Below are 16,270 nucleotides of genomic sequence, written 5' to 3'. Positions count from 1 at the left end.
ATGTACTTTTCTCATTTATTATTAGATCAGCGCCAGCCTAGTTTGAGTGGTAGAAGAGCAAAATAACACGAAGAAAAATAAAAAAAATAAAAACTCGAGACCTTTGTTCTATCAAATCATCAGCCATGCTATAAAGTCATCACGTTGCTTTGAGGAAGCTTGGCATGTCTGGGTGCAACTAACGCTTGGGAAAGTTTAAAAATAAAAAAAATAAAAAAATCACATCCTGTCTGAGAAAGTTCACCCCATTGCTGGAATAGCAACAAAATGTCAAGTTACAAAACAATTGTGTGCATGCTTGGGAATTGTGTTTGGAGTCTGGGGTGTAATCAAAATGTTTAGGGAGGGGATGGGGTGGCCCCGTCCGCCTGTCGTTACAATGTTGATCGCATATTAAACTTTTTTTTTTTTTTTACTCATGCCACTAAATAGAAACAGCCAATTTCCTTTAGCCTGACAAAGACAAAGCACGTTTGGGTTTGTCTAAAAATGGCCTGCTTTGTGGCGGGTGGGCACGTAGAGCTAAATTGGGTGCCAAGGAGTCGGGGCCTGGTTCGACAATTTGCAGCTTAGGGCACCACTGTATTAATAATCAGATATTCAAAGTATAAATAAAACATCACTCCACACGCTTTTGTATTCTCAATTTTTTTTTTAATTTCAACTGATATTTATAAGGAACAGTTTGTACATTGTTATAAATATCAGCTGCTTGGCTGGTACAAAACGTTTTTTTTTTTTAATTAATTAACATATGATACATTATTTACAAGTGCCACTGTGGGTTTTGAACATGACCTCTTTCACACGTTAGCACACGACACATGAAATCACAATGTGGCATCTGGGTAAAAGGGGCTATTTAGTTCGTTTGTTTTTCCTGCAAATAATATTTCTTTGTTCATATACTGCCAAGTTTTTGCCTTGGCTCCAAAGGCTGGAAAATACTGCTTTAGGGCACACCATTTAAAACAACTAATAACCACTTTGTATTAAAGAATAGCACATAAATATTGTTGGTAGCAATCACACACGCTGCAAAAGCACCGTTAAAAAAATTGTACATGATAAAATTTGCAAATAAATAAAAAATGGTGGAAAAAAACCCAGCTTTGGTCCCTGGAAAAGAGGGGAATAATTCGTAATAAAAATGTATTGTTAGATTAAATTGAGAGTTTGGGTTGGCTTTCCAATTAGTTTGATAGTTGGGAAGCATGCAAAAAAACTATTCCAAAAAAAAAGTCTCAGTTGTCATCGCAGCGTTTTTAGTGCAGTGCAATGGCGCCCTCTTGTGTACAAAACCGGTAATGTAGGTGAGCGTGTCAGTTACATAACCCTTCAGAATACCTTGAAAAAGGCACACAAAAAACGGACTCAAAGCAGTCATGATATTTTCCGACCAATCTTGAAGCAGCAATTCATTAAAAAAATGTTACATCACTAAAATGAGATGGAAGAAATAAAGCTAGCATATGAATGATACTTTGGCATTAAATACCCTTCGACTTCCTATTTTTGGGTTTGGTGTCATGTGCTGTTTACATTTTGGGGTCATTTTTTAATCCCGGGACACAAACTTGCTTATGGCCTACTTGACCACAAACAATATCATTCAAGCACATTTTGACAGCATTTCAAAATAAAATAAAAAAATGCTATCACTCCTTTCAGTGTAATATGTCACGCCAGAGTTACATGATAAAACAAGGCAAGAGTAAAAATCAGTGCAAAATTCAAAGTTAAAAAGTCCATTTGAAAAAGCTAGCGTCGATTTATCTTACCTTGAATCCACTTTTGTTGTCAATATTGGATTTTCTTTTTCATGTTTCTTTGACAGTGCTGTGGGATCACAATGCCCCCTTCTGGTCTAGAGTCAAATGTGCGGCGCTAGCTTCTTCAGATTTAAATCAAAGCTTTATAACTTAAGGGACAAGGTTTTTTTTTTAATAAAATGGAGAGCAAACAAGTGTCGCTAATAGCAACGCTCCCAAACATTCACTCGCAGTTTTTGGCACTGATACTTGTTTTCATGTTTGTTGAACAAAAAGGAATGATAACGAGAATCTGTGAAACCTCCGGGTGATGATTAATACTGTATAGCTTTCAACATTTGCTGCGTCGTCACTGCTCGACTTTTGTTCTCAAGCGGACTCTTCAAAAAAGAACCCATTTTAATGTTTTAAAAAATTCCCATTCATATAGAGCAGACTATTGGCACAAAGTTACCCCCAACATGGCTTTCAGTCCAGAAGCTGAGGATGGAGCTGTGTTTGCCTGGCGCTGCTTGTGCTGAACCGAGTTCCCGCTCGTAAAAATGGCAGTAACTCAACTTTTGGACCCAGTCCCAAAGGTCAAGAGGCCAATTTCAAGTCTCTGATTGGCTGCCATTCATTAAGTCTGTGTCCTTCAACTATTACCTTCATTTCAGAGTGTGGCCAGGATGCGTGAGAAGGATATGACGACAGAGAGGCTGGTTTGGCCCACACCGAGAAGCAGAGCCTCCAGGGGTGCCATGTCCTTCCCTGCCACACGGTACACGCCCGCTATCGCTGCGCCTGAGGGCAACAAAAATCCAGTGCAGACTTCTTTATTGCTTGGCATTAAAAATGTATTGTCTATTTTAGAATCCGAGGTGGAAACAGTGACAGAGAGCGATTGGGTGAACATTTAGAGGTCCGACTGGAAAAGGTTAATGAGGAAGCCCAAAAGCCTTTGCCCTTGTCAGCCCCACCTGTGGCTGACGTAAGCAAACTGTCATCCCCAGGCTGAACGGATTCTGCTGAGCACATTAAAAAAAAAAATGCATGAAACAACAACTTACTGGTGATGACGCCTCCGGAGAGGGAGGCCAGGAAACCCACGCTGACCAGCACAACGGCGATGAGACGGCCCCACTTGTGGCGCTGCAGCATGACGAACATGAGCATCCCCATCACCCCGTGGACGAAGAGTGAGGAGAAAAGACACCACAGGAACACCCAGTACCACATTTCTGACATGGAAGTACACAAAAAAACACACACAGATGATTACATTTCAAAATATTAGGAACTTAGTGAGGTCTATTTCTATTGTGCAGTTGGACCACATACATTCTCACGGTGACCCCATTTCATGTCTCAGTTGGTCATTTATCACCTGGTTGGTATTGGGGGAGGGGGGATTCAGATTTTGGGGGAGGGGGGGGGATCAGGTGGCAGTATACTATATACACTTTCCTCATCAGCGCTTTCCATGCTGTGTTGCGCCTCCGCTTTCACGCAGGTTTACATGCGCTCAAGGCTTCCTGCTGACTCAGCATCATCCACTACCTCTTTTTCGCTCATGCTCGACACGTTGCTCAACACACAGGATGCAAAGCAAGCAGCTAAAAAAGGTGGCAATCGGAAATGATGACATGTCTTGTCTTTGAATTTTCTGCTCAGACAAAAATAATAATAATTCCCTGCATACATACAATAATCCAGCACTAAAAAAAAAAAATGGCAGGTGACCCAACTCAAAAAGTCAGCTGGGATGGATGGATCTGTTTTTAAATAATTTTATAGATATAAGATGAAAGTTTAAATGTTTCATTTGGGTGAAAACTAATTTAAACGCCACATCACAATTACTGACAGCAACTCAATTGAGTCATGTTTAAAACTTCACCTGACAAGGGCAAAAAAGGTAATAAAACTGAATTTGCATTCAAGCACTATAAAAGACCATTGAAGATGACGATCATAAAGGGATGTTTTTTTTTTTTTAATCCTCGCTAATGGCAAGCCAGACAAAGGGGGGGATCCACATCATTCAGTTCACAGAAGGGTGCACCCACGTCACAAAAATACAAATTAGCCATGTCTCATTCATTTTCCTGTGGTAGTAATGCAGTGAGCATGTGAGCACGAATATCACGTTACATCGCTTTATTCCAATTTGAATGCCACTCGAGCGTCCAGTGCTGAATAGCGGACGCACGGCACCTTTCGTCCGGCCAGTAGGCTTCCATACATACCTGCAAAGTGCTGCAACGTCGTCCCTTGCACCCAAAGACTCAGCACTTGCTGCACCGATAGATTAACGGAATAATCCCTGTTTGTTGACATGTTTCTGCCACCGCCCGGGTTCTCACCCTCCTTTATTGAATAGCCGTGCTTGGCTTTGAACGAAGGCATGGGGGAGACCGGGGTGGCATTGGCTGTGAGGCGCGGCTCTCCCCGGCGCGGCTCGCCTCTACCGGTGCCGCTGTTTCGGCTTGGCGTCCGTCTCCGCGTCGGGAAGGGAAGGGCTGTATGCTGATCGCTTCATCCTCGGTTGCGGCGGAGTCGGAGGTGTGGAGGCCATGATGAAGACGGCAGCCGGACCTCGGGCAGGAGCGCGCACGCACGGTCGCTCGCTCGTCCTACATTGACCAGCCCGACTACATAACCCTTAAAGGGACAGGCGCACCATTTTTTAAAAGACGCATATTACGTGGGCATATTTCGTATTAAAGTAGCTTTATGAATGGGAAACAGGGTGGGACGTAGGCAAAAGTAGATTAGCAACGAGCGCTAGTTACACTGGAGTGAAAGTAATTCTAGCGAACCTTTCTTTTTTAATCTAGCGTGCTTCTAGTGCGCGCAACCGGCCGGCCGGCGCGAGCTCTCCTGATGTAGAAATCAGCCAATCAGGAAAGGGCACCTCGACTATTTTTTTTCTTTTTTAAAACAACAACAAATAATATTAATCATTAATAATGATTCCAAGAGTTTAATTTGGGTTTTGAATGAGGACCGAGGTATAGAAAACAAAAAGAATAAGGCTTTTGCTGAGCAGCGGATTACTTCCGGGGCGTTGTCAATTACGATGGGGAGCTATCCGTGGTCCTGAAGCACGTTTAAATAGGGTTAAACCCTACAACACGTTTCTCCTTGTTTATATAGAGTGTGCATGAATTCTCCTTCAGATGCCATCGGTCTCTGAGAAGATTGCAAATATGTTATTTAGATAAACACGCCATGCTGGCTGAATGATAAAATAAAGGTTAAAATAGAAATTGACATCCAATCAGTGATGGTGGTCGAATAGACAGAAATAATTGCATGTCAAATATCTCCTCTTTTTAGAAGTAAATTCAATCAGCAATACGTCAAACTCAACCAGTTTTTATAAGGCAGGGCAAGTAGAGCATTGGCCAGCAGGTGGCGATCTCATCCCACGTTGCAATTGGCCTGGTTAACTACTGCAACTATCAGAGCAGTTTGCACATTGTCACCATTTTCTTTTTTCACAAAAGAAGGCAAGGATTTTCACTATCTTACAAGTTTTGTATATTAATATCCTTTGAGGTCAGTTTATTGTCAGTCTGCATTTGAAAGGTGAGGTTATCTAATTGCTCAGCTCCTTTTTTTGTCTTCAGATGGGGATTTTGGGGGCAACCTGATACATCACTGGACTCCATTGACATGCATCTTTTGAACTCTTCACGCGCTGGTTTTTATATTGAGCCTATTGTGATTTCACATTGATGTAAGAGAACTTGTAAGGTGAGACGCTTCTCTATTCATCTGTCCTTTTTTCTTCTCTCTCTCTGCAAATCAGCCTCCCAGCATGTGTTTTGTCTTTATTTTGTCACCCCCACCACCCCTAGGGTAGATGGCCTTGACCAAGGTGAGTCACCAGTCACGAAGCCTCCTGATCTGGCTGACATCCTCGTCACAGTCAAGAGCACTTTAACCAGAGCCAACAGGCTGAGTGGTGACTCAAGGTGCAAGCAGTTTACCCCCTCAGACTGAGACATGCAATCAGAAACCAGCGGCTCCTCTGTTTTTGTCTTTTTATCTATGTTTGGTCTAACATGCCGGATGAAGACAGAGAAGAAATACAGTGTAGAACAGATTCTGAAGCTTGCTAGCCTTCAAACATGTGTATACTACAAATGCAATATTAAAGCTGGGAATCCCCTATGCAAGGATAACATGGAACTTTGAGTGTTATTGTGCCTCACCTGGACGGGGGCAGGTGGTTACAATCGTAAACCACAAATGCATTTGAAGTGGAACACGTAACATCAGGAGAACAAGAGAGAGCTTGATCCCCTCACTGTCACCACATGAAGAATAAATCCACGTCAAAAGTTTGGCAATCAATTGAACCGCAGTCATAATTCTCTGGTAACATACATGGGAAGTTCCATAGATATTTTTTTTCCCACAATGTTGCTAACAATCAAATGAAAACAAGATCTTCTAACTTGACACTTGTGTGACTTTTGGGAAAAAAAGAAAAGACGTCATGTACTGCGTTGTCAATGACCGAGCTTTTATCTGATTATAGGGGTCTTGTGTCTTTGAAGGGTTACATCAAGAATCATGTTGACTGATTACTGACGTCGTTTTTAAACTGTGGGAAAACCAGAATGAGGTCCATATTGCTTTAGGCAATGTAATTCTAGTGAAAGACAAATCCTATTCACTTCTGGTTAGAAATATTTTGTGGTGAATCACTACAAAGAAGACATGTTGCTTCATGATGTTGCCTCGTGGGCGTATTGGCCTCTTATTAAGCAAACGTCACCTCGGGGCTAAGATTTGTTCACGGCAAAAACTTTGTAATTACTGACCTTCACATGAATTTAAACCTCACTGTGCAGAACATCAATATTGGAAAAATATGAAACCGATACTACAAGTTCCGTTGGATTCGACACGCAGCCACTAAATTCTTACCATAAAACAGACCAACAATCTGAAACTTCAATTATTAGAACTTGACCCTCCCCTTGAGGCTAACATCCCTCCCAGATCCGCTCGAACTTGTCTGGAGCAGAAAAGGAAAGAAACAGATTCCGTCTGTTTGAGGGTGATGCTGATAAAGCTTCCAAATCAACAAGCAAACTTTCCATAAGCATAAACGAAGGATTCTGGTAAGCTTATCGTTGTCTGGGATCTGCTGAAATTATCACACGGGTTCATCGCTGTTGTTTGCATGCTCGATATTGATCATTTCAGGTGTGTTAGTTACTGGCAAGTTAGTCACCTATCACAATGGCCCCATTGAAAACTGGGATTTTCATGTACTGGAGAATAGTTATAATAAATCAGGCTGTGACAAATGGAGTCACGGATATGATGCAATCGTCATTGAGGAGGGATTTTTTTTTTTTTTTTAAATGACACATTACAGTGAGTGTAGAAATGTGTAATTATTTGTATTTATAATGCAACTGGAAGTTTCATAATCACATTGCCAGTCAAGACTAAACTCATTCTGTAATTCTGGAGGTGGCCCAAATAATTTGCCTCAATTTTCAGTGTCAATCCAAAGTGAGAGCAAGATTTTTTATTTTATTATTAGATTAGAAGGTGGATAATAATGTGGTTGATGACTGTATACTGACATGTATCTTGATTTGTGGTGAAAGGAATTTATTTAATAAAAAATAAAAATCTATATAAATAGGCATCCTTTCAACATAATGTGGAGATTTACTTTGAGCAGTGAAATATTCCCGCAAAGGCACCAAAAGCCTTTATAGAGCTTTGATCAGCTTCACTTTCACGCCTGGAGGATTTGTGTAAAATGGGAGTGTGTGCGTGCGCGTGTGCGTGTGTGTGTGCGTGTGCACTTTCATTTCAGGTGAGATGAAATCTTACTCAAGCAAGAATGAAGCAGGAAGAGCTATTAATTATTAAAAGGTGTTTTGGGACACCAGGAAATTGTGCTGCTTTCTTGTAAATGTATAACACAAGACTAAATTTTAAACTAGAATTTAAATGTCACCATGATTTAAAGTAAACGTTATTTCCAAACCTTGTTTGGTGAATAAGAAGATTACAGTGTGTATGTTTAGTTTGAATCAGATGAGCCCGTTTAATCCCGATGTTTACCAAACATTTGCAATCTGCTTCACAACACGGCCAAAAATGCCCAATTGCACATTCCCTGTCAATCAATTCCTTTCTGAATACTGTTTGAATAGTTTATGAGCGTTTAGAAGGACAACAGATGCTCTCTTTGCCCTTTTTTTTTTTTAGTTGAAGGTCCAACCATTTGATAGGTCACAGTTCAGCAGTGGAGCTTCAAATGAGGCCTGGCAAGGTTGGTTGCCTCTCCCAGATGTATTACCTGCTGCTCTCCAAAAATGCCAGACACAAGCAAAAAAAAAAATACCTTCAGTTTTTTTGCAAGCATGTCAGACAAAATTTGAGTCTGAAAGGAAATCTGGAAAAATACTCCAACTGGATACTAATGAATAAACACCTAAATGAAACCTGAGCATTCCGGTCCTCACGGTGAACATAACACCGGTGCTGTAGCTATCTGGCAGATGCCCACATAATTACAGGCTTCCCATCATAAATGTCATCCTCCCATCCACACGAGGATCCACCCTCACGGTTCAACGGCCAGGCAGCACATTAGCTCCATGACACTCCTACTTCCCCAAGCCGCACTATGGAAAAATTCAAGTGGACACCGTTCCAGTCCCTTGTGGTCCTGGCAGGAGGAAAATCCATCGGATAAACATGCAGTAAAACCTCAAACGAGGTATTACAGGCTGTGAAGGGAAATTGGATTCCGGGGGCACGTAGCATTCTTGCTGGGTTGGCAGGGAGGACAGATGAGCACGTCCATCCGTCTGCTTGATTGGAAACAGGCCTCGTTAAGTGGCCGTCCGGTTACGTGTGCGATGAGCAGGTGACGTGCGTCGTCGCCAAGCCAGCCGCATGCACGTCCATCATCATCCCCGCTATCCTGAGGCGAGCTCTGGCTAGATTTCATTTTGCAGTCATTAGCGTGTCACTTCCTGTTTCGATCACCACGGCAGGCCTGTTGAAGAGAATTTTTTTTAAAAATTTCATTAATAAAAATACATTACGATTTTAATAGTGGACATGATACGGGCAAGTATTAAAAGTCTACACACCCCTGATATTTGAGCAGGGGCGTGTAGACTTTTTATATCCACTTTTATAAATGTGATCATTTATGCATGATGTATAATAGCAAACAAAATTAGGAGTAAAGAAAAAATTAAAACCCTCAAAGAATCCTGTTTAAACTCGCCTCTTTTATCGTAATTAATATTCATTAGTTTACTTTGGAACTATTCCCCGCTCGTTCCATCTGTCTCACCAAAATAATTACCAGCAGAGAGAGAGAGGGGGGGGGAAAAAAAAGGTCCCTCAATATTTTTCTTCATATCTTCCTCTAGTGAGCTCATTTGCATGTTATAATCCTGCCATCTGTGAAACCAAATATGGAATTATTTGCTCTGTGACCAGCAAAATGAAAGCAGAATAATAATATCCAATCCGGGCAAAGGGGAAATGTAAAAATAAATAAATAAATGATTGGAGTGTTGAGCTTCTCCTGGGAGCAATGACAGTAGCGTTTACTCTTAGAGGAAAGTTCAAATCATTAGCAAGTCTTTGTTAAAGTAAACCGGAGCTTGAGATGAAGGTTGTCCTACAGAAAATTAAGTGCAAGCACAAACACAAATATGTAAAGACTTCCTCAAACAGCAGAGCAAACGCAGTCGAAATGCATTATTATTATTATTATTATTGAAAAATTCCTCCACATTACTCCAGGTCAGCTTTTGCTTTTTCAGGTGGAGCTACAGACAGTCGCTGAGGTCAGACGGAGACGCTCGGTCTCCTAGACTCGCTGCTTCCTGTCCTGGTGGAGATGATGAGATGTATTGCTATACATCTGGTAATCTGATCCACATTAGACCCGATAGTGTAACTTCTTATCACACCAGAGGTGGTCAGAGAAGCTGGAACTGTCATTAAAATCCAAAAATGTGCTGATTTGAGAGCAACTCAATCTCCAAAAAGGAAATGAAGTGACAAGGATTTTTGCCAATATTAGTATTTAAATGTTAAATAAACATTTGTCTTCTTTTTTTTAGTGTTTGTGTGTGAGCTGGGGTGATCTTCTCATGGCATGGTGATGACACAACCCTGTGGGTGGTCACCAACTGCTCAACCAGTTAAGCCGCACCAAAGGTGATAGGAGTCAACAGGCAGTGTTATTTCATGGCAGATTAAGCACAGTTGAGAAATAAAACTTTTGCTCTTCTTGTTTACCCTCCTCCTCCTTCCAAGCACATCCCCGGTTCCGTGCCAACCCTGATGAATGAATTAAATCATGTGTGAAATTCTGGCCGGTATTTGTCATGGGATTAAGCGCACGTGTCATTTCTGCAGTCACACAACTAAAGATGGAGACGCCATGTTGCTCCTCAAGTTAATAGTGGTCTACATGTCCCTAAGGATTTTTTTAAACAATTGCTACCTGATATCTGTTGTGCTTTAAGTGGATGCTTCTCAGGTTACATTCAACTCTGGGTGAGGTATTTTGTTCCTCGCTTTCCCACACCACATTGGAGTATATTCTGTCATGCGTGGAAACTAAACACTTCAATCCGCCCCGAAGAGATGGTAAAATGACATTAACTCATCTTACCTGTGAGGATGTCAGGATGTCGCTTTTAGTTTTTCCATCCATCGGCTTTGCGTCAGGAAATATATTTGTAATCCTGTTAGAAGAGATCAGAAACATACGGTAAATATTTTTCAAAACCACTTGAGAATTGAAGTTCAAAATGTTGCTATAGTCAAAATAAAAACTAGTTTGAATTCATGTTTTCCATCTGCTGCATTGATATAATTGACTTAATGTGGGACCAGATGAGTCATCAATGGTTTAGCACTAATGATCGGCAGCTTCGAAATAATCTCATTTGCGTTGGGTTACTGAATCAGACTTTCCGACAAAGATTTTACATTCTGATCTATGTAACTGCCGAGGCCGAGGCTAACCAAATGGACATTAATTATTCTCAATTAATCACATCTAGTACAGTGGTTTGTCTCGTTTCTAAGACAACGTCCTAAATCGGAACACAACATTGTTTTTATCCTTAACATGAGCTAATGTAATTATAAAATCAAAATTACTGAAAATATTTGATTGAAAAACACTTCTAGGTCATGAATATAAAGTAAGCAAATGAAAAACAGGAAGAGAAGAATAATTTGATGGTGACAAAGAGATTCATTTCAAGCCTGGTCTCGAAATGAAATATTATCATATGCAGAATGATGGGCCGAAAAAAAAAAATCATTGGAAATCAATGAGACCTCTGTAGAAGGACTACAAGAACCAGCAAGTGGAAAGCCAGTCCAGACATGTCAGGAAAAACAAAGCATCATCTGTTTGGGTGTTTTGAAGAGATAACAACTGCAAGGGGCCAGGCATGAATCCCTGCGGGATCCCAAATGCTAAAGCAGCTCTCCTCTGTTGAAGCTCAAACTAATATTTCATTGATTTTTCCTCAGCGCTGTGACAAGTTAGGGAACAGGTTTAGAAGACAGACATCAGAGGTCCGACTCGATTGTGGCAGGAGTGGAAAAGGGTTTGAGGTTTTCATGCCGGGGGGGAAATGCAGTCTGGCAGCGCTATGCTAACGGGGATCGTCAAGTTTGGAAGCAGCTGCCTTGACCCACTTCTCCTTTGCTTGCGACTCGGGATTTGATGCGCTGAAATGTGCCAAGCAGAGGGGAAACAGCTCTATTTTTTTTTTTTTTTTTCGGGACGGCTTACATTTTTGGCCTCAACTTGCAGACAGGCGGTGGAATCAAATGACAAGTTCACATTTGGGGGTTTTGTAATTTGCCTTTCGCATTTAATTTAACAATATGTTCATTGTGTATATGTATTGCGGTTGTAATTTAGAGCGGTTGTAGAATTGTGTTACGACAATTTGGAAGATTTTTTTTTCCCTTGCCTTAAAACAAACACAACAGCTCCTGACAAAATTGTGCAATAACATTCAGTCTGTACTCGTTTTTCCGACTGAGAACGGAAGCGTCATTAATCGTGTAATTGAAACCTCAAGTTTAATTTTACCCCGTACTATATATCTCATATTTCTTCTGCCTTTGTGCTTTCCAACCTAAGAAAAAAAAAATCCTAGCTGAATTATCTTCAATATTGAGCCGTTGACGTGGAAATAAAAAGAGCTCAAGTTCCCTGAGTGCTCATTCACTAGCGATAAAGTGATGCAAACAAACCAGGAGAGTGAAAGGTTAACCTCTTTGTTTGGAATCAACAACATCCTGCTCTGTATAATCCCTCAAAAGAAGTTTGTATCGTGTGTGCATGGTAGTATTACTGTACCACACAACTATAGAGATGTCAGAATGAAATATAGCTGCCTTCTCCCTAAAAGAAAAAAAAAAGGAAACTGTACATAGGACGTTCATATTGTCTCACAGCAATATAATTAAAATAAATTTAAAAAAAAATCTAAAATGCTTTACATTGGAAAAAACGATCCAATAATGGTGTTCAATTGTATTTTAGATTTTTTAAATAAACTGATACAAGACACAATACTGGTTTTTATTTGTGACATGTGTTGTAGATTTAAGTCATGTTCAGCGGTTTGGAAAAATGATCAGAATTTTTTTTTAGTTTTTTTATTTATTTTATTTTAGAGACAATCAAGAAATGAAAAACAATAACAGTCTACTCCAAAAAAAAAAAAAAGATAGACCTCCACTTCTGAATTTTAGTTTTTTATAACAACCAACTGTAATTAATTCAAATCTAAACAACTACCAATATCGATAAGGCTTCATTCGTGTTTTTGAATGTCACTCACAAACAAGCATCTTTTGTCTTCCAAAAACATTCCCCGGGCTTTCAACGCTGTAGGTTTGTTTATAACGAGATACAGCGAGGGCTGACGACGTGGGTGTTGCTGGATGCGGGCGGATTGGAGCAGAAAAATACGAGAGGGGAGGGGGGGAGGACTCAGGAGAGCGAGATGCATGCTGGCAGGTTAAAGCAGGTCAGAAGTAGAGCTGGATGGCCCGCAGCAGCTAAAGGAGGTGGTAACGTGACCTCTTCTTTTATTCCTGCCCTCTGTTCAAGGAGCAGCTCCCGTGAAAGTGCTTTTGCCCCAGGTAGATAAATAGAAAAATAAAATGGCTCCTTTAGAATCTGATGCTATGTCGCTTTTTCACTAACATAAGCATCACGACACATTCCGTGGCCTAGTCCAAATCATTTAGTCTACAACTGGAGATTTACAGCAAGCGTGCCTCTTAAAGCCAACGATTCGTATAAACACGGCCAAACAGATGAGCTCTGCAGACAAAACAAAATGGCAGGCACATTCTTTCAATGACGGGATGTTCATCTGCTGTCTTTGCTTTTGGCTCTTTGAGCGTTTACTTGCGGGAAATGTTTGTCAGATGTTGGCGAGAGTTGTAAAATTGAGCTTTAACATACCTGAGGAACATTTTGGGACAAATCAGTTCAGGTTGAGAAATTGATTATCAAAATTATTTTGCTTAGTCATCATAAATTATGGCATTCTTGCCAAATAGTGAGCCAATATTCACTTTTGTAAATAGTCAATACCGTATTTTCCACACTATAAGGCGCACCGGATTATAAGGCGCACCTTCAATGAATGGCCCATTCTAAAACTCTGTCCATATATAAGATATATACATTTGGCCCGCGGGCCGGACTTTGGACAGTGTAGTGGCTCAATATTGGTCCATATATAAGGCGCACCTGATTATAAGGCGCACTGTCAGCTTTTGAGAAAATTGGAGGTTTTTAGGTGTGCCTTATAGTGCGGAAAATACGGTAATAATTTCTTATCAATTATTTAAATTGTTCTGAAATCACTTACAACCTATCACTCAATTATTACTAATGACAATTGTTGGCAAAAGAAAAATTGTAGTTAGCATGATTATGTCATAAAATCCAAATGTAATAAAATATGAGGCTGTAATTGAAAACAAGAAAAGTAATGTCGCTTCACTTAATATTTAATGAACGATGGAGGAACAATGAGTGAAACTTGGCATCTCATTAATATGGATGGAACTAAAAATAACTAGTAGAGTTAAATCATTCTAAAATAACATTGTGCAAACATTTAAGCATGAAGGAGCCTTCACATTTCTTTTTCCACATTATTAATTATTGTTTTGTGTTTAGTTTTTGCCGACGACACAAATTCAAAAGCACAAACACTTATTTGATTTGACTCTGCAAAAAAAAAAGAAACACAGCTGCTACTGGAGCAGCCTCGCACATAAATCTGAACAGCTGCCGCTAACATCTGCATATGCGCTGGGAGCGAAACGTTGGAGAGCCGAAAGTGCTGACCACAACTTGGCAGGTTTGATGCATACGTGTGTCGCAAAACCGAGCTTCGAGGTCCTCACGACTGGGAGCCTTTTCTATCCTTATTCGCTCCTCTAAAAAAATTTAGAATTTAAAAAAATAAAAATTTCACAAGCTATATCCTAATACTTTTGTGGACCTTCGGATTTACAGTAATCATTTCCTGACCTGAAATCTTATTGTCAAATTTAAGTAGGATTTAAATGTTACACTGACACATAAAATATAATCGAATGAGACATTTCTTGTGGGAGTTTAAACGCTCGCAGATTTGTGGGCGGAAGTGAAGAGCACTAATGAATGATGACATGCACCTTCCAGAGAAGCTTTGGATTGGATCACCTCTTCATTGGACTTAAGAGCCTGTCCTGAGTCTCACCGTGTCGCTTTCCAAATCCAGCGCTCGTTTTAGTTTTCAACCACACATCCCTGGCGGAGCTTGGTGTTCAAGAGCAATCAGAGCACTGTGACTGGGCCACAATTAGATTTGTTGTATTGAGCAATGTGCCAGGCCGGACTACACCCTGCATTAAGAAACCATCCAACGGTAGCCTTTTTGGACAAAAAGCCTTCCAAATATTTAGAAAACTATTCTAGTAGTATGTTCATGAAGTATATTTGATCTCAGATATTGGTTTTTCCTGTCCTTTGAGATGTGCAGGGGGCATAAGCTTGAGAGATGATTGATAGCTAGCGGGGGAGGCTACGAAAAGTAGGTCACACTTGGCACAGCCATGTTTTTTTTTTTTTGCATAGTTCGACTCAAGTGCCCTGCCAGCCTTCACTGCTCACCAAACATTTGAGGCACATTTCGGTTATTTATAACATTCCCTTCCAAGAATTCCCTCCCGCGTCGTCACTGCCCACAAAGCACAAAAGGATGGATGGATACTCACCATAAATAACCAACAGAGCAAAGCCAAAACCACAATGTTTTCCTCTCTGCGCTTTTGTTTCAGTGCCTTGGACAGCTCCAAGAGTCCAAATGTGCTGGATGCATCGCACAGGCAAAGCAGACTTTGGCACGGACTTGACTAGAATGGAGGACTCGAGGACACAACTGAGCAGATTACGACGATATTTCAACAATATCATGTTTGTTTACATGTGAAATTCAAACGGGACGATTTACTGCTCATCTGTTTCGTATCTGCGTTTTGCGGTCTGGAGATTTAATTGCTCAGCAGTTCATAGCAGCCATTGTTTCTCGCAAGATGACAACATTGAATACAAAAAATATGGATTCATTTTACGCTCAAGCCTTTCTTGCTCTAAGAAATAGTCAAATAGTTGCATTTTGGGGATTGCGTCAAGCTAATTTGCAGATTTTTAGCTGCCTCATAATCTCATTCAGCAAATGAGGATCTCATTTCTTTCTCACTGCTGCTTTAACACACCCATGGGATCATTGACCTGATTAAATCTGCATACACACAGTAAACACACATGACACACACACATAGAAAACAAGGTTCAATCGGAGCCAGAGTTGATACGAGCCGTCTGACACCTCAGCAACGGCTGAAAATCTTTGCTGCAGAAATGAGAGTGTCAACACGTAATCACACCTCTGCTTCTATATCGTCACAAAGATCAGGGTGAACCAGCGGGATCAATTTGAGCTTATTGCTCAGTGAAGAGAATGATTGCAAGTTCAAGTGTAGGATCTGCGCACAGTCAATTCGAAAAACGGGATTTTTCACCCCTTCTTGTCAATAACGCCCGAGCTGTGAGCGGGAGGTGAATCAGTATATCATGAATTTTAAAACTTCTCTTGACACTGAAACATTATCCTGCAGTGGCTGCTGACAGAATGATGAACAGTTGGCTCGCTAGCAATACAAGAGCAATGCACAGGCAAATTACTCACTGGGGGAAGAAGGTAGGCTGGCTTGAGCTGTGTACAATGAATGAACAAGTGTGAGCCATTTAAGAAAAAAAAAAAACCTGTGAACACCAGAATAAAAAAAAATGGCCTTGGCATCCAGTTGAATAAGTAAATCATGTGCACAGTGCGCATGGTGCAATGCGAAGGAGCCCTAATTCTGTTTATTTATGGCCTTGTTTTTCAGTCTTC

General features: G+C 40.6%; 1 protein-coding gene and 1 long non-coding RNA gene across 2 annotated transcripts; one reads left to right on the top strand and one right to left on the bottom strand.

Moving 5' to 3' along the window:
* Positions 1-644: 644 nt before the first annotated feature.
* On the bottom strand, positions 645-4,542 carry tmem170b (transmembrane protein 170B). The gene is made up of 3 exons (XM_061267113.1): positions 4,001-4,542; positions 2,822-2,992; positions 645-2,555 (listed from the first exon to the last, which is right to left on the bottom strand). The coding sequence occupies exons 1-3, from the start codon at positions 4,158-4,160 to the stop codon at positions 2,425-2,427; spliced, it is 462 nt and encodes a 153-aa protein (XP_061123097.1). The 5' UTR covers positions 4,161-4,542; the 3' UTR covers positions 645-2,424.
* An 842-nt stretch (positions 4,543-5,384) lies between these two features.
* LOC133144443 (uncharacterized) lies at positions 5,385-10,140 on the top strand. Its single transcript, XR_009710691.1, has 4 exons — positions 5,385-5,513; positions 5,618-6,892; positions 9,584-9,687; positions 9,887-10,140. It is a non-coding gene; the product is annotated as an uncharacterized LOC133144443 (long non-coding RNA).
* The last annotated feature ends 6,130 nt before the right edge of the window (positions 10,141-16,270 follow it).

This window comes from Syngnathus typhle, linkage group LG20 (assembly GCF_033458585.1).
Source record: "Syngnathus typhle isolate RoL2023-S1 ecotype Sweden linkage group LG20, RoL_Styp_1.0, whole genome shotgun sequence".
In the NCBI taxonomy this organism is placed as follows: domain Eukaryota; kingdom Metazoa; phylum Chordata; class Actinopteri; order Syngnathiformes; family Syngnathidae; genus Syngnathus; species Syngnathus typhle.
This window is presented reverse-complemented; position numbering and strand designations above follow the sequence as displayed.

What these genes read in the sequence shown, in the direction of transcription:
- tmem170b (XM_061267113.1), bottom strand. Translation starts at nt 4,160, where the DNA reads ATGCCTTCGTTCAAAGCCAAGCACGGCTATTCAATAAAGGAGGGTGAG. An exon ending in GACGTTGCAGCACTTTGCAG is followed by an intron (nt 2,993 to 4,000) that starts GTATGTATGGAA and finishes CTTCCATGTCAG; the next exon opens with AAATGTGGTACTGGGTGTTC. An exon ending in CTCCGGAGGCGTCATCACCA is followed by an intron (nt 2,556 to 2,821) that starts GTAAGTTGTTGT and finishes TGTTGCCCTCAG; the next exon opens with GCGCAGCGATAGCGGGCGTG.